Consider the following 27,966-nt stretch of genomic DNA (forward strand, 5'->3'; position numbering starts at 1 on the left):
CTTAACCACCATGTGACCTGCTGGTCCCGAAATGAATTATTTTTAAAGGGCAGGCTGCAAGAAGTAGCATAGGAAGGAATCCTGAAGGGTGGATCTGTGGAGTAAGACCTGTCTTTAATGAGAGGAAGAGAAGTACCTCACGGCCTTCAGCTATTGGAGCTGCCAATATAATATTGCTTCTTGTCTTTGTTTTCTAAATTAATAGGTAAATGGATTTCGAAGTTATGTAGATCTTTATGTGAAAGACAAATTGGATGAAACTGGGGTAGCCCTGAAAGTTATTCATGAACTTGCAAATGAAAGATGGGATGTTTGTCTCACATTGAGTGAAAAAGGATTCCAGCAAATCAGCTTTGTAAATAGTATTGCAACTACAAAAGTAAGTATACAAATTCTTTTGTCTTTTAATGTATTATTTATTTGTTTTATTTCATTTGTTATTATTATTTTAATTTGACCAGAAAAATAGTGAAAGGGAAAGTGAGAAAGCAAGCCATCAGATCTGGGACTCGAACCATTGTTGGCCACGAGGGAGTCCAGCGTCCTTAACCACCATGGTACCTGCCAGCCTCACAAATTCTGTTTTCCTAAGTCATTAATAGAACAATGCTTCATTTAAAACAAAACAAATAACACCATACAACAATCCCTCCAAAGAAACCCAAATTTGTTTTTGTTCAATTAAAATTGACTTAGGAAAATGAAAGCTTTCTTTCCTATGAAATAGCTGAATTATAACTTAAACATCCATTGATAAATAAGTTATATAGTTAGTGTTTTAGTCGAATGTATTATGAACTTTAGAATGATAACAAAATTCTTTATTTTATTATTATTTTTTAACTTGTCAGAGTGTGTGTACTCACTGGAGACAGGCAGGAGATAGGGTTGTGTGTGTGTGTGTGTGTGTGTGTGTGTGTGTGTGTATGGGGGACTGAGAAAGCACCCTCTATAGGAAATGGTCAGGCTGCAATCCCTTCTATAGGAGCTTGAATTTCAAAATCAAATTAAGTTCTTCTCATCTGAAAGCATTTATTTATTCACTGACCATAAAAAAGTTTAGGCATTACAAGCATATACCCTTGAATACTTTAAAGCAATGATTTGTTACTTATTCGCATTTTAACTTTTAATATTTAATTTTTTTAATACTCTAGCATCACTTTCAGTGAAGTATCTGGAGTCAGTTTTGATGACATTTTCTTATGTGTAAGAGAAAATGAACATACAGTGAATGAAACGTGTAAGGGTTTCAGTCTTTCCCTCCTAAGTAGGGGCCAGCGGCCGTAGGCTGGCACTATCGCTTCACAGTGCTCTCGGCATCTGTGTTCTTCGGCTTCCCTTACTGCCACCATTGCTACGTCTCATGCTTCCGCCATCAAGCTGACTCCTGCCTTCCTGTGGCCCATTTCCAGTTCTAGGGAGAGAATGGGATTGAGCGTATGTATGTGCCAGCTTCGTCTCCCCCTTTTCTTGAGGAATACAGTGATTCTCTAGAAGCCCTGCCCAGTAAATCTCTGCTAACATCTCACTGGGGAAAGCTGAGTGACATGGTACACTGGCTACAAGGGAGTCTGAGCTTTGAGTCCTTTAAGCTGGGCATGTGGCCGGGTGGAATGACACACTGCATGTTTGTCAATGAAGTAACCAGAGAGAATGGATATTGGCTGGACAGCTACGAACAGTTGCCACAGACTCTAGGCTCAAATCACTGAATGGTATTACCAACATCCGTGAAGTTTTCATCCTTTTATGTCTTTTTAAATTCTCCTCGTATTTTTATAATAAAGTTGGCTATATGGGTTTGTATGGCATAATAAGAAATGTATATTTGGTTCCTGTCCCTAGTTCTGACACAGAATTCCCTAAAACTCCTGTGATTTCCCAAGTGGTAGGGATGATAGGAATGTCTTTTCCATTTGATCTTTCTCTCTGACTCCGGATGCAAAGTTTCTAAGTCCCTTGGAGTTTCTGAGTGGTGGGACCATCTTCCGTACCCATCTGGTGCCGTTTGGTGGCCCCTCGATAGCTTCGGCATGGGGGCTGTTTGCCAGAAAGACTGAGCCTTGATTAGGAGCCTGGAACTTTCAGCCCCAGCCCATCCCCAGATTGGGGGAGGGGAGTTGGAGACTTGAGTTAGAACTTGAGGGAGCTGCATTAAAAACCCCTACATCGCAGGGCTCAGAAGAGCTCCCAGGCTGTGACTGCACCGACTTCTGGGAGGGTGCTCTTCAAAATAGGGTTAAATAGTACTGATATCACAAAGTTGCTGGGAATATTAAATGCTCATTCTACAAAATAAATAATAAATATATATGTATATGTTTGTATGTATTTAGTTGCCCTAACTGTAGAAAATTTTGGATTCCATCCTTTTCCTTTCCTCCTTCAGGGTGGGCGACACGTGGATTATGTAGTAGATCAAGTTGTCGGGAAGTTGATTGAAGTCGTTAAGAAAAAGAACAAAGCTGGTGTGTCAGTGAAACCATTTCAAGTAAGTGCTGTTTAGATATTTTGTCGACTTACTAAATAATACCAATTCTGGTGTTGACCTTCATTGTCTACTCTTTTCAACAGGTAAAAAACCATATATGGGTTTTTATTAATTGCCTTATCGAAAATCCGACTTTTGATTCTCAGACTAAGGAAAACATGACTCTGCAGCCCAAAAGTTTTGGGTCCAAATGCCAACTGTCAGAAAAATTTTTTAAAGCAGTAAGTAAAACTTACATTATTTTTCAGTGCTATTATTAGGAGTCGATTAGTTTTCTTGATTTATTCTTTTTTGATTAGTTTCCTCTTCATATTAAATATGGTGATAGACATGCTTGCACCACAAACAAGTATATGTTTGTATATGTATATGTTTAATACTGATAACTTAAAAAGAGTAAACCTTATTGTTTCACAAAACTATTGACTGTTTTGCCAAGAATTAAAGTAGAAAATTATGTAACTGCATTTTTAACTTTGCCTTGGCCATCGTAAAGCTCAGATTTTTCTCTAACAAATTCACAGGTCATTAAAGTACTGGCTTTACCATTTCTACTTTCATTTCAACCTTCCCTACTGGTTTTCACTTTCACATATTTTGTTGTGGTAACATATGCATAAATGTACTATTTTGTCTATATTTTATGTTTTCATTTTACTTTGAACGTATTTATTTGGGCCACTTTAACTTTTCTAAAATAAGGTAAGAATACAGACACATAACCATAAGTTTGTAAGCAGCCCTGTGGCTTTCAGTGGCTTCTTGTAATTTAATGAGTAATAAGGGTTTGGTGCAGTCTCCTTGTCCGGCGTTCCATTAGGGAACATTTATTTATGAAGTGCTTTTAAACGTGTTTGGCAGTAGAAATATAAAGGAGAAGAAATCACAACTCTTCCTTTTTGGTTAATTTGTGCCTTGGTGGGGGAGTACTGTGTAATTATCATAGGGATAACATATTTGTCAAATTATAGTATTGGGATTTTCAAAGGTCGGTTCTCAGAAACAAAACATTAGTTTTTAGCTTAAAGCCCATAGAAATAGTACCTTTAGATCCAATCATAACAAATTCCAAGTACTAATTCCCCTAAATCAATGCTTTTCTAGATTTCTGCCCTCATAATAGATATAGATATCTCATGATGATGTGATTTGATTTTACATCTTACACTTCTTCCCCTTTATAAGCGAAATGAAGAGAGAGAGAAATAGGCACTTTTTAGCAGGGCGTGACCCTACTGCAATCTTCTTGCTCCAGCCTTCCACTTAGCGAGGGTTACAGGTGTGTACCACTGCAGCCTGCATGTTCAGGTCGGCCTGGGAACAGAACCCGGGACTCACATGCAGCTTCCAGCCTCCCAGGTGGTGGCTGGGCCATATTTTATAGCTTAAAGATTCTAGAAAACGACTTCATACACCTAAAATCAACCCAGGATGATAAAAAAATAACTTTTAGGACTTGGAATTCGAGATTCCTAAAATTTCTTTTTGTCTCTTTCCTTTTAGGTTAACATTTGTCACATACTAATTCATTTTAAAGTATAAATAATATATATTGTTGAAATCCTTATTACCAAACTGTTTAAAGAATAAGACTTGTTCCAAAAGTCCCAGGGTTATTCTAGTGTTCCTTTCATGTTAATATTTTTTATTTGTCACAGTGAATTCAAGCCTTACATTTTATATAGAAGGATATTAGAAATGTCAGTTTCTAGAATTTGTCAGCTAGTAAATTCGTTGGTGGATCAGCATTTACCGTGCTAATAGCAACAAAATTAACTTGCAACAAGAGAAATGATAGCCCTCATAGAGTTTGTTACAGTAGAAATTTTCTAATATAGTGAATTTCTTCCTGTTCATGTATTTATATTTTAGTACAAAAGTCCTCGTGTATAGCTACGCAATTTAATTTTAAGAGTAAAATTTACTAGCACATTCCATTCTGATTATCATCACCATTATTGTTTTGCCCTAAATTATCTTAAAACGCTACAGATTCTAGGTATTACATTAAGCTCTATAAATTCTGTTTGTATGCCATTGTTCTTTGATTTTAGGCCTCTAACTGTGGCATTGTAGAAAGTATTCTGAACTGGGTGAAATTTAAGGCTCAAACTCAGCTAAACAAGAAATGTTCATCAGTAAAATACAGTAAAATCAAAGGTATCCCCAAATTGGATGATGCTAACGATGCTGGTAAGATTCAGATATTTTAAAAAAGATTTTGATTTAATTTATATGGTTGCAGAAAGTTTTCATTTTCTACATATAGCTAGACTATGATCTTTTAATTCACATTTTAATTTTACTTCATTGAACTTGCCACATGTACCATGTATTGCCAATTTTCATGGCTAAGAATTCAATAAAATATACTTAATATTTAACCTAGTGGAGCAGGTTCAATGTGAGATGCCTCTTAAGTCACTTGCTATTACCATTGCGGTTATTCATTTGCTGGCTTTATTTTCCTAATCAGTAAAATGAGGAGTTTGGAGTATTTGTCATTGTTGATTTCTCTCAGGTGGCAAACATTCCCTGGAGTGCACACTGATATTAACGGAGGGAGACTCTGCCAAATCGTTGGCCGTGTCTGGATTAGGTGTGATCGGGCGAGACCGATACGGAGTCTTTCCACTCAGGGGTAAAATTCTTAATGTACGGGAAGCGTCTCACAAACAGGTATTTACATGCATACATTTATGTAATAATTTTATATCTATCGAAAATTGTTGAATTTTTAAATGTAAATTCAGACTCACTTTTTGCATATTTTATATTTCAACAGTTTATAATCCCTTCAATGCTTTTCTTTTTTGTACAGATTATGGAAAATGCAGAGATAAACAACATTATTAAAATTGTCGGTCTACAATACAAGAAAAGCTACGATGATGCAGAGTCTCTGAAAACCTTGCGCTATGGAAAGATTATGATCATGACTGATCAGGTTGGTCTGCAAGTTATCACAAATTTAAAACTCGCGTCTTTTTCAGACCGTCCATTTGGTATTTTACGGGCCTTGCTGCAGGTAGTGTAAGTGAAAGTGACTATACACCTAGTAGGAAAAAAATATGTTATTTAATGGAAGTACATTTTATATGATCTAATTTTGGAGTAAAAATTGTATTTGGCTACTCACTACTATTTTTAAATGAGAAGAATAGAACACTTTAGTATTATGGTAATGAAGCCTATATATAAGTAGTAAGCCTATATATAAGCCTATATATATAAGTAGGGATGAAATGATGGAATTTACAAGAAAGATTTATCAGTTGGATATGGTTAGTATTTGTATATGATGGCATAATTTGGATCCAGAAAACTAGGCGTGTTAAAATGGCAATAATCACAAAAGAACTATCAAATTGAAAAGGAAGAATTTCATATACATGCAAGTGTTTGTGTTTTATCTACTATATAGAACAGCAGTTGTAGAGAAAATTTTCAACTGAAAAAGCTCCTATGTGGCTTTAAACAGAAGTTTTGCAATTTTCTTTTTTTTTGAGAGGTTTTCGCTATAGGGCGCGTGCACTCGCCAGACAGACAGAGAGAGACAGAGAGACAGAAAGCGAGAAATCACCCCCCCCCGGGGGGGGATGGGCACGCCGCAATCCTTTCTCCTCCATTCTCCTCTCGGGATCTTGGGCACGCACGCACACGCGCCCGGCGTGAGTTTTAAGCCACCGGGTCCGGGACACGAACCGCGGTCAACTATGTGGGAGGCCAGCGACATAGCCATTACGCTAACTGCTGGTTCCCAGTTTTGCAATTTTCATGTCAAGAGAAGACTTGCAAATAAATACCTGTACTCGATGAGTTTTTCTATAAAACAGAAATCATATACTTTACAACTGACAGGAAGATTCAGTCTATCACTACCTATATTCTTTGTTTGCAATTTAAGAAAAAAATGCTTTTCTATGATCATCTGAATAATATGTAATGTATTATAAAATACAGTTCTAAAATGTTTATAGAATTGCACCTCTGTCACATTTATGCGTTTAAAAATTTGGTTATATACGTAATTATAGTTTATGAAATTATTATGAGAACTTTTACTTTACTGCCATTTATTTAGGATCAAGATGGATCTCACATAAAAGGCCTACTTATTAATTTCATCCATCATAACTGGCCCTCACTTTTGAAACATGGTTTTCTTGAAGAATTTATTACTCCAATTGTAAAGGTACAGTTTACATGAATATATTTTTTATGCTGGTATCTTAAAGGGTAGCAAAAAAACTAATTTTTCTTTTTAATTAATTTAAGGCAAGCAAAAACAAGCAGGAACTTTCCTTCTATAGTATTCCTGAATTTGATGAGTGGAAAAAACACATAGAAAACCAGAAAGCCTGGAAAATAAAATACTACAAAGGTTTGTTTTTTTAAATATTTAAATTTTGCAAAGTGACTGTTGATATAAACTTATTTTTATGAGAACAATGTAAAGCTATTGCGAAAGTTTGGTTTAGACTTACTTCATAAACAGCTATTACTAACTAAAAAGATTCTTTCACCACATTTCATAGAAATAGAGAAAGTAGTATAGCAGACTTCTTACGTACTTTATTTTCATTTTTATTTTTTAAGTTTATTTCTTCCATAAGAGAGAGAGAGAGTGAAATAGATGGACACCCCCAGCAGTCTTCATGCTGCAATCTACTCCTAGCCTCAGGCAGCCCAGGGCACAGGCATGCTGCTTTTGTCTCGTGTGTGGGGAGACCTCGAGGTGCAAACCAAGGCCTTCCTGTATGAGTTCAGCATCGTGCAGCATTGCATTACTGCTGCACCCCACTGGCTAGGCCGGCCCTCCCCATTACTTTATTTGTTCACTTATATATTAAAATTATTTAATTTTATTTATTAGCATTGTTATTATTTTAATTTGCTGTAGGGAATATGTGTTTATGAGAGAGAGAGAGAGAGAGAGAGAGGAGGGAAAGTGAGCACTTTTTGTATTTTTACTTGTAGTTTTTTTTGTCATATGTTGGGTTATTCTATCTTATTTCTTATATTCTGTATCTCTAGTTTTATTTGGTATGTGGCATGTTCCTCTGCTGCTTATTTTCTGCTTACTGGTAGTTAAATTGGTGGTCTGATCAGATTCGGGTTCAATTTGTTTGGTAAAACCATTTAATAGGTAGCTTTGTGTACTCTTGTCAGGAGGCAGGTAATATCCACCTTGTCTTCCTTTGTCTATTGAGAGTGATCAGTTGGTATAGGTGTTGCCAACTTGATTCATCTCTTGTAACTTTCCCCACCAACTTTTCCCTTGATGGTTTTAAACAGCCATTGATGTTCATGACTCAGGCTTATTTTTAAAATCGTGCAGGTTTGGGTACCAGTACAGCTAAAGAAGCAAAGGAATATTTTGCTGATATGGAAAGACATCGCATCTTGTTTAGATACGCTGGTCCTGAAGACGATGCAGCCATTACCTTGGTAATTAAGTTAACCTTAAAAGTCTTTTCTTAGCTTTCCTCCAATTTGTTATTCCCTTCCCCCTCCCAGTCTTGGTTTTCTATAATGTGTTTCTTTTGAAGTTCTTAGGCTGAAGCTAGCAAATTTTAGGTTTTCTGCAGGTTATGTCTTGCTTTCATTCTTTTTCAATTTTAAGACCTCAGCTCAAGTGCATTTTTTATGAAATCATTGGGAAACAAAACAAAACAAAACAAGAAAAAACCCTTAATTTTCCAGAAATTGATAGTTCTTTGCCATGTTAAAATTCCAATTTTGTAATGAAGTTTATTTTATTTTTAATGTGTAAAATCATTACCTGGAATCTTTCAGGCATTCAGTAAGAAGAAGATTGATGACAGAAAAGAATGGTTAACCAATTTTATGGAAGATCGGAGACAGCGTAGGTTACATGGCTTACCAGAGGTTAGTTATGAAGGTTAATGAATCTGGGGGAAGAAGAAAAGAGCGACTCAGTTTCATTCAGTAATAATGACGCTATCGCCATGTGACTTTTCTCTTAGCAATTTCTATATGGCACAGCAACCAAACATTTGACTTACAATGATTTTATCAACAAGGAATTGATTCTCTTCTCAAACTCAGACAATGAAAGATCTATTCCATCTCTTGTTGATGGTAAGCACCTGTTGTTCAAAAATCTTGCTAATTTTTGAGTATAATTTAATGAGTGTAATTTAATTTCATGAACTTTAAGCCACCCTATGACACATTTTTAAGATTCTTGTTTGAAATCTTATAAAACACACAAAGAACTCTTCAGAGAAGGAATTTAAGTCCTTTTTGATGTTGTTTTTAGGTATGTTTGGTAAGGTGAAATCTTTACTGTTCCTTAGTTTGAAAACTTTAAACTCTTTTTGAATTTTTCAGGGAGATTACCTTTAAGGCTTATTTGTGTGTGTGTGAGTGTACGCATGCAAGGGACATATGTGTTCACCAGAGGGAGAGAGGGAGAGGACTGACCCCTCACGGAGAATGGTCACGCTTCGGTCTCTTCATCTCATCCTCATTGGGGGATTCTGGGCACTCACGCACACATGCCTGGCATGTTTCTCAAGCCACTGGATTCCGGACTTGAACCACACAGTTGGGCACCTGGGATCTAGCTGCCTTAACCACTAGACTGCAGAGCCAGCCTTTAAGGCTGATCTTTAAGCTTTTGCTCTAATTTATTGCAGAATAGTTAAATTAAAAAGTAAAATGAGACTTTAATAATTTCTAGACCATTTGTCAGAAGTTAAATACGTTAAACACTTTAATTACCCAACACCTATTTCTTTAACTTACTTACCTTAACCAAAAATAAAATAAAATAAAAATAAATTACAAGCTGCTTCTCATTAGAGCAGATTTTGGTCTTCTATCTAAAAATTTTTATTTTATATTTTTAGCACATCTGTTGATTTTTGTGTTGCTTGGTTTTTCAGCTAATGGCAGATGGTTCTACCATCTACCAAGTTCTGCCTTTAGGTTGCCTCCCTCCTGTGCTGTCTTCCCTAAAAGATCCAGTCTAAATTGGGTTAAAACCTATAAACTTCCATGGCAATTACTCCATGCCTCTTATTTTACCTGTGGTAATTTTGCATCCTCAGTTAGACTATAAAGTTTTTTTTTTAAAGAAATTTAAAATTTTAACTTAATTAATTTTAATTTGATCAGTGAGGGACAGAGAGAGAGAAAGAAAGTGAAAGTGAAAAAGCAAGTCTCCAGGTCTGGGACCCAAACTGCAGTCAGCCATGTGGGAGTCCAGTGCCCTTAACCACCATGCCACCTGCCGGCCCCAGACTATAAAGTTCTTAAAGGAAGTGCCCATATTTTATCATCCTGTTTCTTCCAAGCTCTGGGCCACAGTGTCGATGACAATAAGTAGCACTAAAATGATCACTATGCTCACTGGCCTAGTGCTAGAGGAATAACGAGGAAGCTGAATATTTCATTCTGTTGTCTCTGTTATCCTTATGATAACCCTGCTGGGAGAGTAATCATCTCTCTTATTCTGAGGACCTTGAGATTTACTGATTTAGTAATGTTCTTAGCTATATAGTAAATTACCTAATGTGAGAAGAGTGTCCAGATTAGTAAAATAATAAAGATTGTTTCGGAAAAGCTTCATACTTAACTACTATAACAAACCCCTCATTAGAAAGGATCTTCCTTACTTGCCACGCTTTAATAAAAGCTTCAGGCTCATTGAACAGTTGGCTGACATTTGATCATAGGAGTGTTTGGAAATGGCTGTGAAAGCAGTTTGGTGCTAGTGGGCAGATTCTTTAAGACCTGAAGGTCATTGTTTGATTCATACACAAAGTTGAAACAGAGGGGATAGTATAGAAATGCGTTAGTATGTCCTTACTTTGTGATGAATCTTAACAGTTTTCATCGCTTATTCTTCAGAGGCAAACTGAATCTTTGCCTTTTTCCTCTCCTGCATATGTTCAATATTGTTGCCACTAAAACAATCACTGTCACTGTCTCCAGGAGTAATGCTTTTTAGAGAGCTTTGTTCTTTTTAAAACTAGGCTTTAAACCAGGCCAACGAAAAGTTTTATTTACCTGTTTCAAGAGGAATGATAAACGTGAAGTCAAAGTAGCCCAGCTGGCTGGATCGGTTGCTGAGATGTCTGCTTATCATCACGGAGAGGTAAGCATTACGATGAGACTCAACTGACACCTGTCATTATGGCCTGAGTAATGAGAACTAGCACGGTTTTCCTTTCATAAGGTCTTTGGAAATGGGAAAGACTTGGAATGTGGATCTTTTTTTTTTTTTTTTTTCTAAGAATCGTTTAATTAAATTTTATTTATTCATTTATTCACTTTATTTTAATTTGACCAGAGAGAGACAGACAGAGAAAGAGAAAGTGAGAAAGCAAGCCGCCAGGTCCGAGACGTAACCGCGCTTAGCCATGTGGGCGTGTCCAGCCCCTAACCACCACGCCCCCTGCGGGTCCCCAGAGTGCGGATGTTGGTAGAAACTGAAGAGTTATAGAAAAGGTGTAACGTTAGTGCTGTTTTCTGCCTGTTTCTATTCTTCAGCAAGCACTGATGATGACGATTGTGAATCTGGCTCAGAACTTCGTGGGCAGTAACAACATTAACCTGCTGCAACCCATCGGCCAGTTCGGGACTCGGCTTCATGGCGGCAAAGATGCTGCAAGTCCTCGTTACATTTTCACAATGTTAAGGTCAATATCTGCTGATAGGATCGTATGAAGTTTGATTTGAAATAAATTGGAACCAAATGCGTATTTAGTAGACTTGTATGTGTGGAGAGAGGTAGCTATTTGGTTTCTCCATGGAGGGCAGCATGTCCAAATTATTTGCCCCTAAACAGAGTGAAGACTATGTGCCTTTATTTTTATGAGTTATTGGTGAAATCAGTCGTAGTCAATGTAAGGGTTTTTTTCTGACCCAACTTAACACTTTAGGCTGAAAATGAGTTACACACTTTATTGAGAGTAATAGGGAATCCTTAAAAAGTTCTTTATTAATATTAAAGAACTTTGGTAAGTAAATAGGCCCATGAGAAAAAGAGGGCGATCTTATTCTGGCTTTATACCTGAGAGAAATTATGTGTTTAGTAACAAGGGTAGATAAATTTTATTGCTAAGCATATGTGGTTAAAATGATGAAAACTGACTTCTTTTTTTTTCTTTTTTTCCTTTTGGAGAGGTTTTTGTTATAGGGTGCGTGCACTCGCCAGAAAGACAGAGAGAGATAGAGAGATAGAATGCGAGAAATCACCCACCAGGGGGGCTGGCCATGCCACAATCCCTTCTCCTCCATTCTCCTCTCGGGATCTCGGGCATATACGCACACGTGCCCAGCTTGAGTTTTAAGCCACTGGGTCCGGGATGCGAACCGCAGTCGACTACGTGGGAGCCCAACGACAGAGCCATTATGCCAACTGCTGGTCCCAAAACTGACTTTCTTTTTTTAAGAATTATTTTATTTAACTTTATTTATTATTATATCATTATTATTTTTCAGTTTGATCAGAGAGAGACAGAGACAGAGAGAGAGAGAGAAGTGAGAAAGCAAGCCACCAGGTCCGAGACTTGAACTGTGGTCGGCCATGTGGGAGTCCAGCGCCCTCAACCACCACGCCACTTGCTGGCCCCAAACTGACTTCTTTTAAAAATAGTTTTTTGACATGTAAAACCTTTTATTATGCATAGAGTTTTATTTCCCAAACCCGTGACATCTTCTCACTTTCTTTTTCCTTTCATTAGCTCATTAGCAAGACTACTTTTCCCTGCTGTAGATGACAACCTGCTTAAGTTCCTTTACGATGATAACCAGCGCGTAGAGCCTGAGTGGTATATTCCCATAATTCCCATGGTCTTAATCAATGGTGCTGAGGGCATTGGTACTGGATGGGCTTGTAAACTACCCAACTATGATGCCAGGGAAATTGTGAACAATGTCCGACGAATGTTAGATGGCCTGGATCCCCACCCCATGGTAATTATTCACAAGTTATTACTTACATTGTTTGTTTAACAAATGGTAACGTGTAAACTACAATATCTAGTCATTAGAACAGTAGCGAGACAGTTTCATTTTAGAATATGTAGACAATAAATCCTTATAAGAGGTCATTTATTTTGTGCTTATAGCAAAAGATAAAAACTTTGGAGTAAACCTGGGGGAAGTTTTATGATGTTTATTGACAGTTTTAAATACCCCATATTCTAGGCTTTCACATCTCTAAATTATATAGAGAATAATGCTTTTATAATTTAAAAAATTACACATAACTTTACATTTTTGTTTTCAAACTACCAAGCCTTATTGAGTTCTAAGGAGTTTAACTATACATTGTATATACATTAAAATAGATCCACTTTTAAACCATTGCTCTCTTTTTATAGATTTCACTGTGCCCAGTTCTTTCTCTAAACTTCCTATATGAAAAGTCTCTAGGAAAAAAATGTTCTTTCCTCCTTCACATGATTTGAAGTTATCTGGAAATTTCCCTTGTCCTAATACACTTAAACAAAAATAAAAATTTCTTATAAAAATTGTAATATTCATTGTAGAAAATATTGAAAAGCAAAGAAGAGAAAAAAAATCTATAAACCCACGATATATATACAAACTTAATATTTTGATGTATTTCCTTCATAATTTTATTTCATTTTTATGTGTGTGTGTTTTAGAGAACTTTTTATTTCTATAGGGCACCTGTGCTTGCCAGAGAGAGACAGAGAGACAGAGAGATGGAAAGTGAGAAATCCCCAGGGGGCATGACCATGTCACAGTCCCTTCTCTTCTATTCTCCTGGGACTTTGGGCACATACACACACACACACACACACACACACACACACACACATATGCCTGGTGTGAGTTTTGAGCCACTGGGTCCAGGACTCAAAAACCGCAGTTGGCTACATTTCCCATATCCAGCGATATAACCATTATGCCATATGCTGGTCCTTCATTTTTGTGTTTTAAAATAAAAATAAGATTATTATGAGTATGATTTATATTGTATTTTTTCTCTTAAATTCTTATTTATTTAATTTATTTTTAACATTTATTTTATACAGTCAGTCACTATACATTACTACAACTTGTAAACTGAATTTAGCCAACATGAATACACTTCACACCAGTCCAGTGGAAGATACCATGCATGTTATCATCAATAATTATCTATTTCTGTGTCCCATAAATGTCTTGCATCTCTATTTTACTCCTTGACTCCCTTCCTCTTCACTCTCCTTCCCGTACCCTCTTCCCACACCATCTCCAGTATTTGTGACCAGTTTTTCTATACACCCTAATGTTTTAGTTTCCACCATAGAGTGTAGATAGTCAGTATACATTAAGTGGAGACATACAATGTCTCTCTTTCATCGCCTGGCTTGCTTCTCTCAGTAGTAAATCCTCCATAGTCATCCACTTTCTTTTAAATGCCAGAGTCTTGTTGTGTGTGTGTATGTGTTTAATGGCTAAGTAGTATTCCACAGTGTATATGTGCCACACTTTTTCATCCATTCATCTGTTCATGGACATTTGGGTTGGTTCCATGTCTTAGCAATTATGAATAATACCACAATAAACATAAACGTGCAGGCACTTTTCCAACTTCTCCTATCCTTTGGGTAGATACCCAGGAGTGGAATCGCTGGATCTTAGGGTAGTTCTATTTGTAGATCTTACAGGAACCTCCATATTTTTTAAACTTTTTCTAACAGGAGCCTGAAACTTCTTATGATCTTACTATTTTAGTTAAACTGCTTTGGCTATATTTTCAAGTATTAAGTCATTATGTCAATATATGCTTACATGTACCTACTACATGTGTACCACTATGCTAAGTGGTGAGATACAAAGCTATGATTTCTGCCTCCAAAACGTTAATCTGTTGTGAAGACAAAATACCAATGCTTGAAGTTTATAGTAACAATAGATTTTTAAAAATCTTTTAAACATTTTAAAATTTAATTTTATTATTTTTTTTTTTAGTTTGCCATAAGGGTATATGTTCTCACCAGAGAGTGAGAGAGAAAAAAAGAGAGGGAAAATGCAACCCCTCTCCCCTCAGTGGGGGATTGCCACACTGCAACTCTGTCTTTTCCATTCTCTTGTCAGGATTTTGGTGAGGCACACACGTGTGCCTAATGTGTTTTTCAAGTCATAGTGTCTGAGGCTCACACTGTGCAGTTGACCATGTGGGATCCAGCCACCTTAACTGCCACACCACTGGCAGGCCCACAAAAGTTATTAATAGTTGCGTTTATACTAGAAGAAATGTCTTTTATATGCCTAACTTCTTAGCATAATAAATAAGGATTTTAGAAGAGAGAAAGGTTTGTAATTTGGTCAGGAAAGATGAGTGAGATTTATGTAGATGGATGGGTGTGCTAGGTCTGGTAGACAGAGTATGAAAGTGGGAATATTCAAAATAGTCAAGCAAAACATGGGAGAAGAGTAGTGGTTCTACAAGGCAAATCATTGGGAAAGATGTAGAAAGTTAAACTAGGTGCAGATTGAGGAAGGATTTCAATATAAGGCCCAAGAAATTTAAATTTAAAGGATGTTAGTCCAAGAGAAAAGAAGGTCTGGAGGAAATAGTATGAAAAAAAAATAGTATTTTAGAAAGACCAAGAAAGATGATGCTAAGATTTCAAAATTGAGATATTTTCAGATTGCATTCACAAAATGATGAATGCAAGATTGAGTGGTCATTTAGAGAGGGCCAACCGAGGAAAAGGAATTCAGCTTCAGTCATGGTGACCTGTCAGGGTAGCTGGACATAGGCCAAGGGGCATTCAAATGTGTTCTGGCAATCAGGGGAGAAGTCAGGGCTTTAAGTTATTTCCAATTTCCTCTGCAGCTTCCAAACTACAAGAACTTCAAAGGCACGATTCAAGAACTTGGTCAAAACCAGTATGCAGTGAGTGGTGAAATATTTGTGGTGGATAGAAACACAGTAGAAATCACAGAGCTTCCTGTTAGAACTTGGACACAGGTTAGTATAAATATGTGAGCTGGTTGGGAGAAGGGCATTGCATTAAGCAATTCTTTCTGGTAAGAATGATTCCATCATTGTTTGTCCTAAGTCTATATAATGTTTAAAAATTCCCATATACATTTTTTACCCATTCCATCTGTACTGTGAATATTCAAACAGTAGTTAAGAAGCTTTTAAATATTATCTAAGCTATGTAATAGGACTTATGTAAGTGCCTTTTTAGAGATTTTTGTGTTTATGTTAAAATGAAAGTAGAATAAGAGTGTTTGAATCCTTCTCAATGTATCAGTAAGTTCATGTCAATCAGTATCAGCTGTTGTAAATCCAAAAGCAGGCATGTTATCTCTTGTTTGGTCTCGCTGATGTCAGCCTTTTTATACTCTTGGCTATGACCCTGTATGTCCTCTCTTATCACTGAGATCTCTATGCATTGTTTCTGTAGTGATTGGGCTAGAGACAACAGAGGTGGAGGTTTTCTTCCCCACCTCTTCCAGCTGCTGAGAATTCTTAGACATGTGACTTGTAGTGTGAAAAGGTCAGAGTATCTCCTAAGAAATCTTATACATATGTAATTTTTTTACAGGTATACAAAGAACAGGTTTTAGAGCCCATGTTAAATGGAACAGACAAAACACCAGCATTAATTTCTGATTATAAAGAGTATCATACAGATACGACTGTGAAATTTGTGGTGAAAATGACTGAAGAGAAACTAGCGCAAGCAGAAGCTGCTGGATTGCATAAAGTGTTTAAACTTCAGACTACTCTTACTTGTAATTCCATGGTAATTTCTTCGATTTCTATTAATTGAATCTTTCCCTCTTGGCTTAAGTTGGACTTTTGGAATGGGCCTTTGGATGGGAGTGGCTAGTAAGTCCAAATATATTTTCCCTTCCAGGTTGGCTGAAGAACATGGGGGTATATTCCTTTCCTCTACTTTCATCTACTACCCTTACTCGCAGTTCTGCATTTGTGCTCCTGGGCCTGTACACAGTCGCACCTCACTCACACTGACTAGAGATTCGGGAGTCACTGGTGCAGGGTTTTCACATGCCTTGTGCCAATCTCTGAGCATTTATATCCTCATAACTCTACTGTGCTTTATTCAGCTTGTATATTGATGCTTTTATATGTGTAGGTGGGAAGGAAGGCAGAGAGTTAGTGTGTATGGTTATCCAAGTTTTATTTGAAATTAACTTTCACGTTTAAAAATATCTAGCAGTAGCAGAATGGCTGAGTGGAAGTGCCATAATCTGCTAAGAAAGGCTGATGGAGGGAGAAAGGGTAGAAAGAGCTTCTGAGTGATCGAATCCCAGCACAAGTCATTATAAAAGAGGGAGAGAGCGGGGGTCGGGGAGAATGTGCTTCCATTGCCTATACGGAGGAACTTGAAATGGTATATTTTTAAGCTTAGAGGCAGAATTCATATGCTTTTAATTGGGGGTAAAACATTTCTCTGAGGCAATTTTTATAGCTACTTTAAACGAAAACTTTTTAAAAACAGGACCTTTTTGAAATCTTATAAAATTATTATTCTTTTAAATACTTTGTGGTTTGAGAATTGCATTTTTTGATTTCTCGAATTCACCAAAGGAGTATTTACAGAAATATGCTTAATAGTCTTGGTTCTGTTTAATGGATTTTAGGAGTAGGGTATATTCATATAAGTATATAATGGGTAATTTAAATATGTAGATGTCATATAAATTAAAATACCAGGGCAGATTTATTAATCTGTGAAAACCTTGTGTTTTGTTTAGGTACTCTTTGATCATATGGGATGTTTGAAGAAGTACGAAACTGTGCAAGACATTCTGAAAGAATTTTTTGATTTACGGTTAAGTTATTACGGTTTACGTAAGGAGTGGCTTGTAGGAATGTTGGGAGCAGAATCTACAAAGCTTAACAATCAAGCCCGTTTCATTTTAGAGAAGATACAAGGGAAAATTACTATAGGTAAGAGTCAATCTTTAAAAATTTGAACATTAGTTAAAATGGAAAAAAAATCTTTGTTAATAGAAGACATTTTTATCAGTAGAATATAAACAAATACAAATTGAATCTCTTTTCTTGATCCTAACTTTATTTTTCCCTCACATAGAGAATAGGTCAAAGAAAGATTTGATTCAAATGTTAGTCCAGAGAGGTTATGAATCTGACCCAGTGAAAGCCTGGAAAGAAGCACAAGAAAAGGTAATCATTTGCAGAAAAAGACATTCAGAGAAGTTTTTAAAAGCAACTTCCAAACCAAACGAACAAAAAACCCCATCCCTAAAATTTTAAACTTAGTGCTGCGGAAGGTGCTGAGCTGTCTGGAGACTGAAGTTTTCTGTTTGTCCACAGAACAGACACAGCACAGGAATTCGCAGTGCACACCCACCACAAAACACTTTGCCAGTGTGACTCAACCAGGGCCTGGAGAAATGACTCCAGGTGTGAGAAGGTAGCTCAGTCTCCTGGGCCCGTTTTTCTGAGCCTGCCATTAAAAGGGTGTCATTTGTGGTGGTGGTTTTTGTGAGGTGCATGTATAGTCCCTGGGACCCAGACCGGTAGCACTTTCACTAATTTCACATGTTCAGTCTCTGGTCACAGTATGATATTCACTCACTCAATCTGGTTTTGTTGAATGCTGGAAAGACTAAACACAAAACGTTCATTATTTTAGAATTTATCAAGCACAAGTGTGTGCTCTGATCTGTGCTTAGATGTTAGCCAGAGATTGCAATGCTGGGACTTCAGATTCCAAGTCTGATGTTTCATTCATTAAGTTGTCTATTTCAGATCATAAAGTAGTGATATAATAGAATGGACTATTGAACCTTTGAGATTCCCCTCAGTAATCAGTTTCTTGATGTTGTGTATAACTAAAAGAACCCTTTTTAAAGTCAAAACATTGTGGTTGAGAACAGAAGTGTAGAAAAGGAAGATAAGTGGAAATGATACATTTTTCTTGATATTTGATTACTTGTATATATCTGATACCAAAAATGCTAACATCGTTAAAATGTAGTTGATTATGTGATATAACTTGATCAGAAATTTTATTTTACTTATTTTTTGATCAGAAAATTTAAACTTCTCTACACTTCTGAGTTGTCAACCATAATGTTTTCATATTTTTCTTCAGACTACAATGAAATGTTCCCTTTGTTTATATTATTTATGCTTTTTTCAATTTTAAAGTCAAATGTCATTATTAAAGTGAGTAAAAGTAGCATAATTTATATAGTATAGGACTTACATACTAAGATAATAGGCTTATTCACCGTTTGAAGCAAGGGAAATAGGGCAAGAGGGAGCATTCAGCATTAAGACGACCAAAGCACTTTGTTTTCCTCCAGTGTGTTTTATTGTAGTGTTAAGTGCCCAAATTGTGGTTCATAAACTACCTGCCTTTCTGTATCGTTGTGGGTTTAAACTTTATTTAAAAACAAAAACAAAAACAAAACTAGTAAGTTAGTAGTAAATTTAATGCTTAGTTTTAAAGGATAAAGGGGTCTACATTTTGAGAACACTCTTTTGATGGAAGTAGAATTCATGGAGAAAGCCTAGCCCAGTCTCAGTAATTGCATTGTCACCATCAGAATGTTCTCAGTGTCTTGTCTATGTGCACCTTTTGGGATGAGGGGTCATAAGGAGCTGCTCTTAGGGGCCTGTTATATAGAATTGGAAAGAGAGTTAGATTTATGAAACAGCTAATTAGAAGATGGAAGGTGTTTTTCCCCTAACACGTAATGGAATTCTATCACTAGATCTTGAAATTTATTATTATTTTTTTATTTCTGAAAATGTCCTTAGTCATTCCTGTTAACAATAATAGATGCACATATTCATACGACACTCAATAATACTCTGGGTGTCATTAAAACCTTGATCAAATACCATTCTAAGATATGGGTTGAAGCGGGATTTATGATACTCTAAGAGTATTTTATAGTAGCCTAGTGACCTAAATAGTCCACAGCAACCAACCGTTATTCGAAGATTTTTTTAACTTTAGAATTTGTTTTGAAAACTTCCCGTACTTCTTTTTCTTTGCATTCCTTTCTTTTTTTTCTTTAAATTTGCCAGGGGTATGTTTGCTCACTGGAGAGAGAGAGAGGGAGGGAGAAAGAGGGAAAGTGAGAAAGCAAACCCCATGATGGAGAGTTACACCATAATCCCTTTTCCACTTCCCCTTTTGGGATTTTGGACACACATGCTCATGTGCCTGGCATGTTTCTCAAGCCACTATGACTACCACATAGTCAGCCATGTGGGATCCAGTCCTCTTCACCCCCATGCCATAGGCTGGCCCCTAAAGTTTTTTTTTAAGCTTACTTATCACTTCAGAGAGAGGGAGAGAGAAAGAGACACAGACACACATACACACAGAGAGGTGGGCACCTCCAGCGAGGTCATCACGCTGTGACCTGTACCAGCCTCCACAAGCCCGGGTCATGGGCACGTGCACACGTGTGCCCTGCATGCACATGTGTGTGCCCTGCATTACAGGGAGACCTGGGACCTCCCTGTCTGGGTCCAGTTGAGTTAAACTGTGCCACTGTCTGGCCCCCGAAATTGTAGGATTATTCATTTGTTGTAGTTATCTAGGTACTTAATGATAATCTGTCAGCTCAACACATGTACTTGGCTAATGTTGCTCAATCGAGTTTATACTTTTATTTATGCAATGAAACTTCTTGCTTTGCAATTTTGATTTTTATCCTTGATGGTTACCCAAAGTGAACTTTTTGCTTTACGGAGTACCATGGTTATCTCTCAGTCACTTTTAATGATCCAAGTGCCTTAAACAGCTTAGATACAATTTTACTTAATGACTATTGTTATTTTCAAAGCTTTATAGGCAATGTCACCTCAGATCATTTTTATTAAATTCCCTGCATTTTAAAATTTAATATTCGCACAAGAAGATTTTTCATTGCAGCTGTTTCTATGAATAAAGGCTGTATGAATATAATTTCAGAAAAGCCCTGCCAATTCTTATTTTAACTCACTGATTCTGAGGTGAATGCTCTGGGAACTCACAAGTGTTCTTATTTTAGAGGTTTTATTAAGAATTCATCCCCAGTGAATGAATGTGCCTTAGCATATTTATTACAACTGTAAAACATTTTTCATAAGCGATATTTGAGTTTCAAATTGTTCACTCACCAATATAAAAATCTGACAAGAAGCAGTGATAAAACATTAGTTCCACTCTATTAGTTTTAAGATGTGTGTCTTCTCATTTTGTGACTTAGCACCTGAGAAAAGTAGTTAATTTTCTATCAGCTTCCTGAATAAATAGGGTCTGAGTATACTGTTTCTTTTAAGTATTTCATTGTGCATCTTTAGAAAATGTTAAACTTTTCACAGGAAATAGTTTTTATAGGTAATCTTGCAGATACTCTAAAATAAACCCCACCACCAGTGGTAGCACAATAGAGTAGCATTTGCAGAGTTTTTAACTCGATAGTCAGTAAAATTCAGCATTGCTTCTATATTGTGCAGGACTATTTTTAATATAAAGTTTATTATTTTTTACAGGCATCAGAAGAGGAAGAGACACAAAACCAGCATGATGATAGTTCCTCTGATTCAGGAACTCCTTCAGGCCCTGATTTTAATTATATTTTAAATATGTCTCTGTGGTCTCTTACTAAAGAAAAAGTTGAAGAGCTGATTAAACAGAGAGATGCAAAAGTATGAGCTTTTGTGGGTTAAACCATTTGAAACTATTTCAGTGTTACTCATATTTTTACAGTTTTCCAAAAATAAATATTTTACATTATCCTTTGTACACTTTAACATTTCTGAATGTTTAAAATGTAATGTTTTTTATTATAGGGACGAGAAGTAAATGATCTTAAAAGAAAATCTCCTTCAGATCTTTGGAAAGAAGATTTAGCAGCGTTTGTTGAAGAACTGGATGTAGGTTAAGTCTCTATTAAAATGTATTTAGGAAAATAATGTTTATGAAACAAGAAGGCAAATTAATTTAAAACAATTTATTTATCGGAACCAGCAGACAGTGTAACGATTATGACACTGGACTCCCATGTAGTCGAGTCGAGTCCTGGACCCGGTGGCTTAAAACTCATGCTGAGTGCATGTACATGCGTGCCCAAAATCCTGAGAGGAGAATGGAGAAGAAGGGACTGTGGCATGGCCATCCCCCCTGGGGGGGCTTTCTCACTTTCTGTCTCTCTCTCTCTTTTCTGTCTCTCCAGTGAGCTCATACACCCTATAGCAAAAAAACTCTCTTTAAAACATTATTTATTATTATTACCATTTAAAATTTTGTTATAGGGCACATGCACTCACCAGAGAGAAACAGAGTGAGGGAAATTGAGAAAGGAAGCTGTCAGATCCAGGACTTGAACCATGGTTAGCCATGTGGGAGTCCAGTGCTTTAACCACTATACTACCTACTGGCCCCAAGGCAAACTCATTTTTAATTAGCTCAGAGTTTTCTTTAATTCTGTAAGGGTTAATGTGTTCAAGTTGGTGAAGGTTAAGCTTGTAACTACACAAATTTGTAACATAAGTTATTTCTGGTGTAGATGATATAAATGCTATGGAGTTGAATTTAGAGTAAACTAAATTCTAATATTTTCTCTAACTTGAATTTTCTTCTAAATTAGACAGTTGATTCAGTTTATTATTTTTCTACAAAGAGGTAAGTCTATATAATTAAATGTAGATATTTTAATCTTAGGAGTAGAATAATATTTACAGCAGAGAAATTTCAATTTTTTTAAATGTCATAACCTAATTTTTTCCAGATATAATTCTAATTTAAAAAATAAAGGAAGAAATGTAAAGATAGAGAAAAGATATAAATTGCTAACCTCTTCTAAAATGACCCTTTTAAAATACTCGGATTGAATTAATGGTAGCAGTATGAGCATGTGACTTCGAGTAGCAGAAGGTTAACTACCATTTATGCTATTACTTTTACTTTTCACCTTTTGGTTGTTCTGTTGACTTATTGTCTATATGTTTTAGTTTTGCTTCATGGCCTAAGTCAGAATTAAAAGTCTTAAGAACAAGTGTGGTATATTAATTGCCCAATAGAATTTCTGAAATTTTTTTAGTGCTATTGTTCTTGGTTCCCTCAGTGATCTCTTTTTGTATTTTTTAAATTTGCCAAAAGTCACTGTATGCTTGCTGGAGAGACAGAGGAAAAGGGAAAGTGAGAAGGAACCCCTTTTCCCCCTGCACCATGGGGCATGGTCATGCCATAATCCTTTCTCCTCCATTTCTCTTTTCAGGATTTTGGGCATGCACACACATGTACTTGGTGTGCTTTTCAAGCCTCCAGTTCTGGGACTCAAACCACACAGTCATCCACGTGGGATCTAGCTTAATTACCACGCCATTGGCTAGCCCCTATAGTTAGAGATAATAGTTCATTTGAGACTTTTTTTTTTCCTACTGGTATATGATATATATTAAAAAGTTAATATCAGGGGGTCAGCAGATGATGTGCTAGTTAAGGGCGCTGGACTCCCACATGGTCAACTGCAGTTCGAGTCCCAGACCTGGCGGCTTGCTTTCTCACTCTCTCGCTCACTCTGTCCCTCTCTCATCAAATTAAAATAAATAAATACATAAATAAATAAACTTAGGGACCAGCAGTTAGCGTAATGGCTATGTCACTGGACTCCCATGTAGTTGACCGTGGTTTGCATCCTGGACCCAGTGACTTAAAACTCACCCTGGGCGCGTGTGCGTGTGTGCCCAAGATCCCGAGAAGAGACTGGAGGAGAAGGGATTGCGGTGTGGCCATCCCCCATGGGGGGTGATTTCTTGCTTTCTCTCTCTCTGTCTTTCTCTGTCTATCTGGTGAGCATACACGCCCTATAGCAAAAACCTCTACCAATAAATAAATAAATAAACAAACAAATAAATAAATAAATAGAATAAATTTAAACAAAATAATTCTTTAATAAACATCTTTAAAAAAGAAATGTGGGACCAGCAGGTATATAGTTAAGTGTGTTGGACTCCCACATGGTCAACTGTTTGAGTCCTAGACTTGGCAGCTTGCCTTCTCATTTTCTCTCTCTCACTCTCTTACTCTGTCCCTCTCTGGTCAAATTAAAATAAATTAATAAATAGATAAAATAATTCTTAAAAAAAAAGTTAATATTGGGCTAGTAGGTGGTATGGTGGTTAAAGTGCTAGACTCCCACATGGCCAACCACATTTTGAGTCCTGGGCCTGGTGGCTTATATTCTCAATTTTCCTCTCTCTTGCTCTCTGTCTTAATCTGGTCAAATTAAAAAATATTAAATTAAATAAACAATTTTTTTCTTTAAGAGATTTTTTTTTACTGTAAGGCATGTGCACTTGCTGGAAAGACAGAGAGAGACAGAGAGACAGAAAGTGAGAAATCACACTCCAGGAGGGATGGCCAACCCGCAGTCCCCTCAGTCCCCTCCCTTCCATTCTCCTCTCCGGATTTTAGGCATGCACACACATGTGCCTGGCATGAGTTTCAAGTCTCTAGGTCTTAGACTCTAATCACAATCAGCCACGTTGGAGTCCAGCAATGTAACTATTATACCATCTGCTGGTCCCAATAAATAATTTTTTTAAGAAAAGAGAATTAGGGGGAACCAGCAGTTAGCGTAAGGGCTATGTCGCTGGACTCCCACGTAGTCGAACACGGTTCGTGTCCCGGACCCGGTGGCTTAAAACTCACGCTGGGCACGTGTGCGTGCGTGCCCAAGATCCCGAGAGGAGAATGGAGGAGAAGGGATTGCGGCGTGACCATCCCCCCTGGGGGGTGATTTCTTGCTTTCTGTCTCTATGTCTCTCTCTGTCTGTCTGGCGAGTGCACACGCCCTATAGCGAAAAACCTCTCCAAAAAAAACAAAAAACAAAAAACATGCCATGTGTCCATGTGTGCCCACACAAAACATCAGCAGGATGGAAAAATAGAAGAGAGACTGTGAGTGACCACACCCCCTTGGAGAATTCTTTCTCTCTCTCTTTGCCTCTGGCAAGCACCCATACCCTCTGGCATTTACAAAAAAGGAATCTGTTAAAAAATAAAAGAATCACATATTAAAAGGAAAATTATTGTTCCTGAATAATGTTAATGATATTTTGCTATTGCTTTATATTTGATCACTAATATAGTGAAATATAGGAAATTTTTTGTGGTTATGCTTATAAATTTTCTTACTATTGAAAAGTCATTAAAAATGATCCTAGGCAGAAAATATTCTTTTCTTTTCACTTGTAATTCATCACCTCATCTTATGATTTGATAATTAATGAATAGGTCATACAACTTATTTAAATACTGGCTAGAATAATTATTATTTTTCTATGTGTAAAAATATTTATACTTTAATTTCATGTCTGTCTGTATCATTTAAAACATTCAATACCATCGATTGAATATTATATGGTGGCATGATACTCTTTGTAACCCCAGAGTGATTCCCCCCTCACCTCCAAGGAACAAGTTGTTATTAAGCCTGTTACATGAATAAGGGCCTTGACGATTGGAAAGTTGAGTAACTTGTTAGAAAGGAAGTGTGTTGTGTTTAAGAGCAGTTGCTCATCCTCACATAGCCCGTTCCGTCATCCGTGCAGTGGGGCTCGCAGGATTTTTAGTGTGTAGTACTTAGCAGGTGCCCTGTAGATGACCTTTCATTTCTCAAGGATACCAAACTAGTAAGTAGAAATGCCAAGACTGAGATCTAGGTGTGTCTCATTTCAAGGCTTATGTTATTTCTATCAGACTATTACGCTACAGAGATCTCTTTCAATTTCTTTGAAAAGGTGTCTGTTTTCTCTTGAACCATCAAAGGCTTGCTAATTATTTGAAAGGATAATAATTTTGTGAAATGCAGACTCTATAACAATCATGATTGTACCCTCACTTATTGTTAAGTCGAACTTCCTAGGAAGTTTAATCTTAAATCTATTGGCATTTCTAGTTTTTCAGACTTTCTGACTTTAATTGATGTCTATAAACCTTTTGTTTTCATCCTTTCTATTATGGGTAGAACAATAGACAAGAGTAACTTTATATTTGTTTATAGAGCTGCTTTTGTGATTTGCTAGGATTTTTTATTTCAAAGGCTCTGAGACCTGGAAGGGACCTTTTTGGTTCTTCAATCCTACCACCCCATTGCATTACAGATAAGAAGCTAGCTAGATGAATTGGGATTACAACCCAGGTCTTCTGACTGACTTAATTCCTTGGTTTCTTCTTAGGTCAGTTGAAGGAAAAGCCTTATTCCTTAGTGAGTGGATAAAATTGTTTTCAATTTAGGCAGTAATGATTGGCTTTTCTAAGGAGTTGTTTAACACCCCTCTCCCCTACGGTTATACAGAAGGTAGAAGCACAAGAACGCGAAGATATTCTGGCTGGAATGTCTGGAAAAGCAATTAAAGGTAAAGTTGGTAAACCTAAGGTGAAGAAACTCCAACTGGAAGAGACAATGCCCTCACCCTACGGGAGAAGGATAATTCCTGAAATAACTGCTATGAAGGCAGATGCCAGCAAAAAGTTGCTGAAGAAGAAAAAGGTACGATCTCTGTCTCAGCTCATTGGGGCTCCAAGTCTACGGTCATTCGCACACACAGCACGTTTTAAGTTGTGCTGCATTCCCAGACCTGCTTTACTCTGTTTCTAGTGATAGTGTGATAGGAAGCCACTCTTGCTATGACAGCAGTTGGAATGTAAAGAACTTACTGGCCTGGTGGTTAAGAGGGCTGGGCTCCCACATGTCCGACTGCACAGTTCAAGTCGCAGACCCAGCAGCTTGGCCGGCACACCGGGTGCACGTGCATGTGTGCCTAAAGTCCTAGGAGAATGGAGAAGGCTGTGGTGTGGCTGCACTTTCTGGGGGTGCTTTCTCACTTCCTCTCTCTCTGTCTCTCTCCGGCTAGCACATGTGCCCTATAGAAAAAAACACAAACAAAAAGCAAAAACCCAACAAGCCAACAACAACAACAACGACAAAATAAAAACCCCACAACAAAACAGAAGCAAAAACGAGAAAACCACTTACTTAATGCAGTTTTTAGAATGAAAGATTAAAAACTCTACTTAGCGGTCTTCTAAATTGAAATCTTGGAAACAAGGAAAAGAATGAGTATATCAACTTTGAAATATAAATTTTAGTTCTATTTCATGACCAAATAATAAAGTCTTATGGGGAAGAAGGTCTGTCTGGCTTTCAAGTAAGGCATCATCTTTTACTAATTCCTTTTCGTCCTTAAACAAGTATTAAGCGCATCCGATATTATTGGTACGCAAAGGTGCTGTTGAGGACCCTAAAGAGTATGGCACTTGTCTATCCTTGAGCAGGATGGACCAGATTAGCCAGAAGAAGGAAATTTCGGAGGGAATGTTTGGAGCTAAAGAAACACCACAGTGCATGGTGGTGTTAAAAAAGGTGACTGGCCCAGCCATGGTGGCACAAGAGGGCACCCTGTGTGACAAGAGGGTGTGTGAGAGGTCTGGGATTGCTTCCCAGCCCAACCTGAACTGGCTGGGTGCAGTGGCCTCAGCCAACTGGGAGGCTGGGGTGGGATTGTGATGACGAGACCCTGTCAGGAGCACCTCTCTCTCTTCCTTTGTCTCTTCCATCCCTTATCACCTTTCCCTCTCTATCTCATTAAAAAAAAAAAAGGCGCTAATATTTCCAGACAGGTTGACTTTAGTACATATGTAGCTCTGTCCAATAGGTGGTTGGGAACACAGGCGCGGTCTAATTAGAGCTTGGGAAAGGAGCCCAAGAGTGGAGTTGGGGCCTGGAGAGGTCTCTGTATTCAGAGCTGGTGGTGGAGGCACGGGCGCACTTTGACACCCGAGTGGGCACTCTCTGCCTGAGTAGCTGGTCTGTGCTGCTTCCCTCGTACCTAGCTCCCCACGCAGAAGCGCATTTACTCCGGGCGCACTTACCTTCTTTTTGTAGAGTGGACTTCTCTCCCTTCCTGCTGCTGTTTGTGGGGCTCAGTTCTCAGCACCCCTTTCTCTGCCTTACGTAGTCTCATGTGTGCGCAGAGCTTTCTCCACTCACAGTGGACTCCTACATCTACGTCCCTAAGCTGTCGTGTTTTCAGCAGTGCCACGCTCATAAAGCCACCCGAGGGCTCTAAGCCCCTCAAACTTGGGATGTCTGGAATTGAACCCATGAACTTGATCTCCAAACCCACTCTGCACCTCGTCTCAGTTAATGACACTATCACCCATCACTAACATAAACCAGAAACCGGGGAGTTTTCTCATTTAATCAATAACTAAATCCTGCTGACTTCCCAGTCAGTGAAATCTCCCCTCTTACCTCTGCCCCCAGTGACACTGCCGTAAAATTCCCCAAGTTTTCTCTGAGATGTTTAAAAGTGGTTCTCTGAACTAGTCTCCCTGTCTCTAGGCATTTAATCACACTTTCTGCCTTCTTCTACTTGAATCCTCTCAGTCCATTCTCGTAGAATGAGATCTCTAACAAGGCTGCGGTTGAGCAAGTGGCTAAAATCCTGCAGG

General features: G+C 37.6%; 1 protein-coding gene across 1 annotated transcript in view; it reads left to right on the plus strand.

Moving 5' to 3' along the window:
* Positions 1-27,966, plus strand: part of TOP2B (DNA topoisomerase II beta) — a gene marked incomplete at its 5' end in the record, with an annotated part of 51,908 nt that overhangs the window by 9,540 nt on the left and 14,402 nt on the right. Inside the window, 21 exon segments of the mRNA XM_006153321.3 lie at positions 206-379; positions 2,393-2,494; positions 2,578-2,715; positions 4,549-4,687; positions 5,016-5,173; positions 5,316-5,441; positions 6,579-6,689; positions 6,773-6,878; positions 7,836-7,945; positions 8,294-8,386; positions 8,485-8,599; positions 10,501-10,622; positions 11,018-11,166; positions 12,214-12,445; positions 15,330-15,464; positions 16,051-16,251; positions 17,228-17,423; positions 17,569-17,660; positions 20,997-21,152; positions 21,297-21,380; positions 25,808-26,002. Coding sequence (XP_006153383.2) covers positions 206-379; positions 2,393-2,494; positions 2,578-2,715; positions 4,549-4,687; positions 5,016-5,173; positions 5,316-5,441; positions 6,579-6,689; positions 6,773-6,878; positions 7,836-7,945; positions 8,294-8,386; positions 8,485-8,599; positions 10,501-10,622; positions 11,018-11,166; positions 12,214-12,445; positions 15,330-15,464; positions 16,051-16,251; positions 17,228-17,423; positions 17,569-17,660; positions 20,997-21,152; positions 21,297-21,380; positions 25,808-26,002 — 2,934 coding nt within the window.

Source organism: Tupaia chinensis, unplaced genomic scaffold (genome assembly GCF_000334495.1).
Source record: "Tupaia chinensis unplaced genomic scaffold, TupChi_1.0 Scaffold000368_1, whole genome shotgun sequence".
NCBI classification, from domain to species: domain Eukaryota; kingdom Metazoa; phylum Chordata; class Mammalia; order Scandentia; family Tupaiidae; genus Tupaia; species Tupaia belangeri.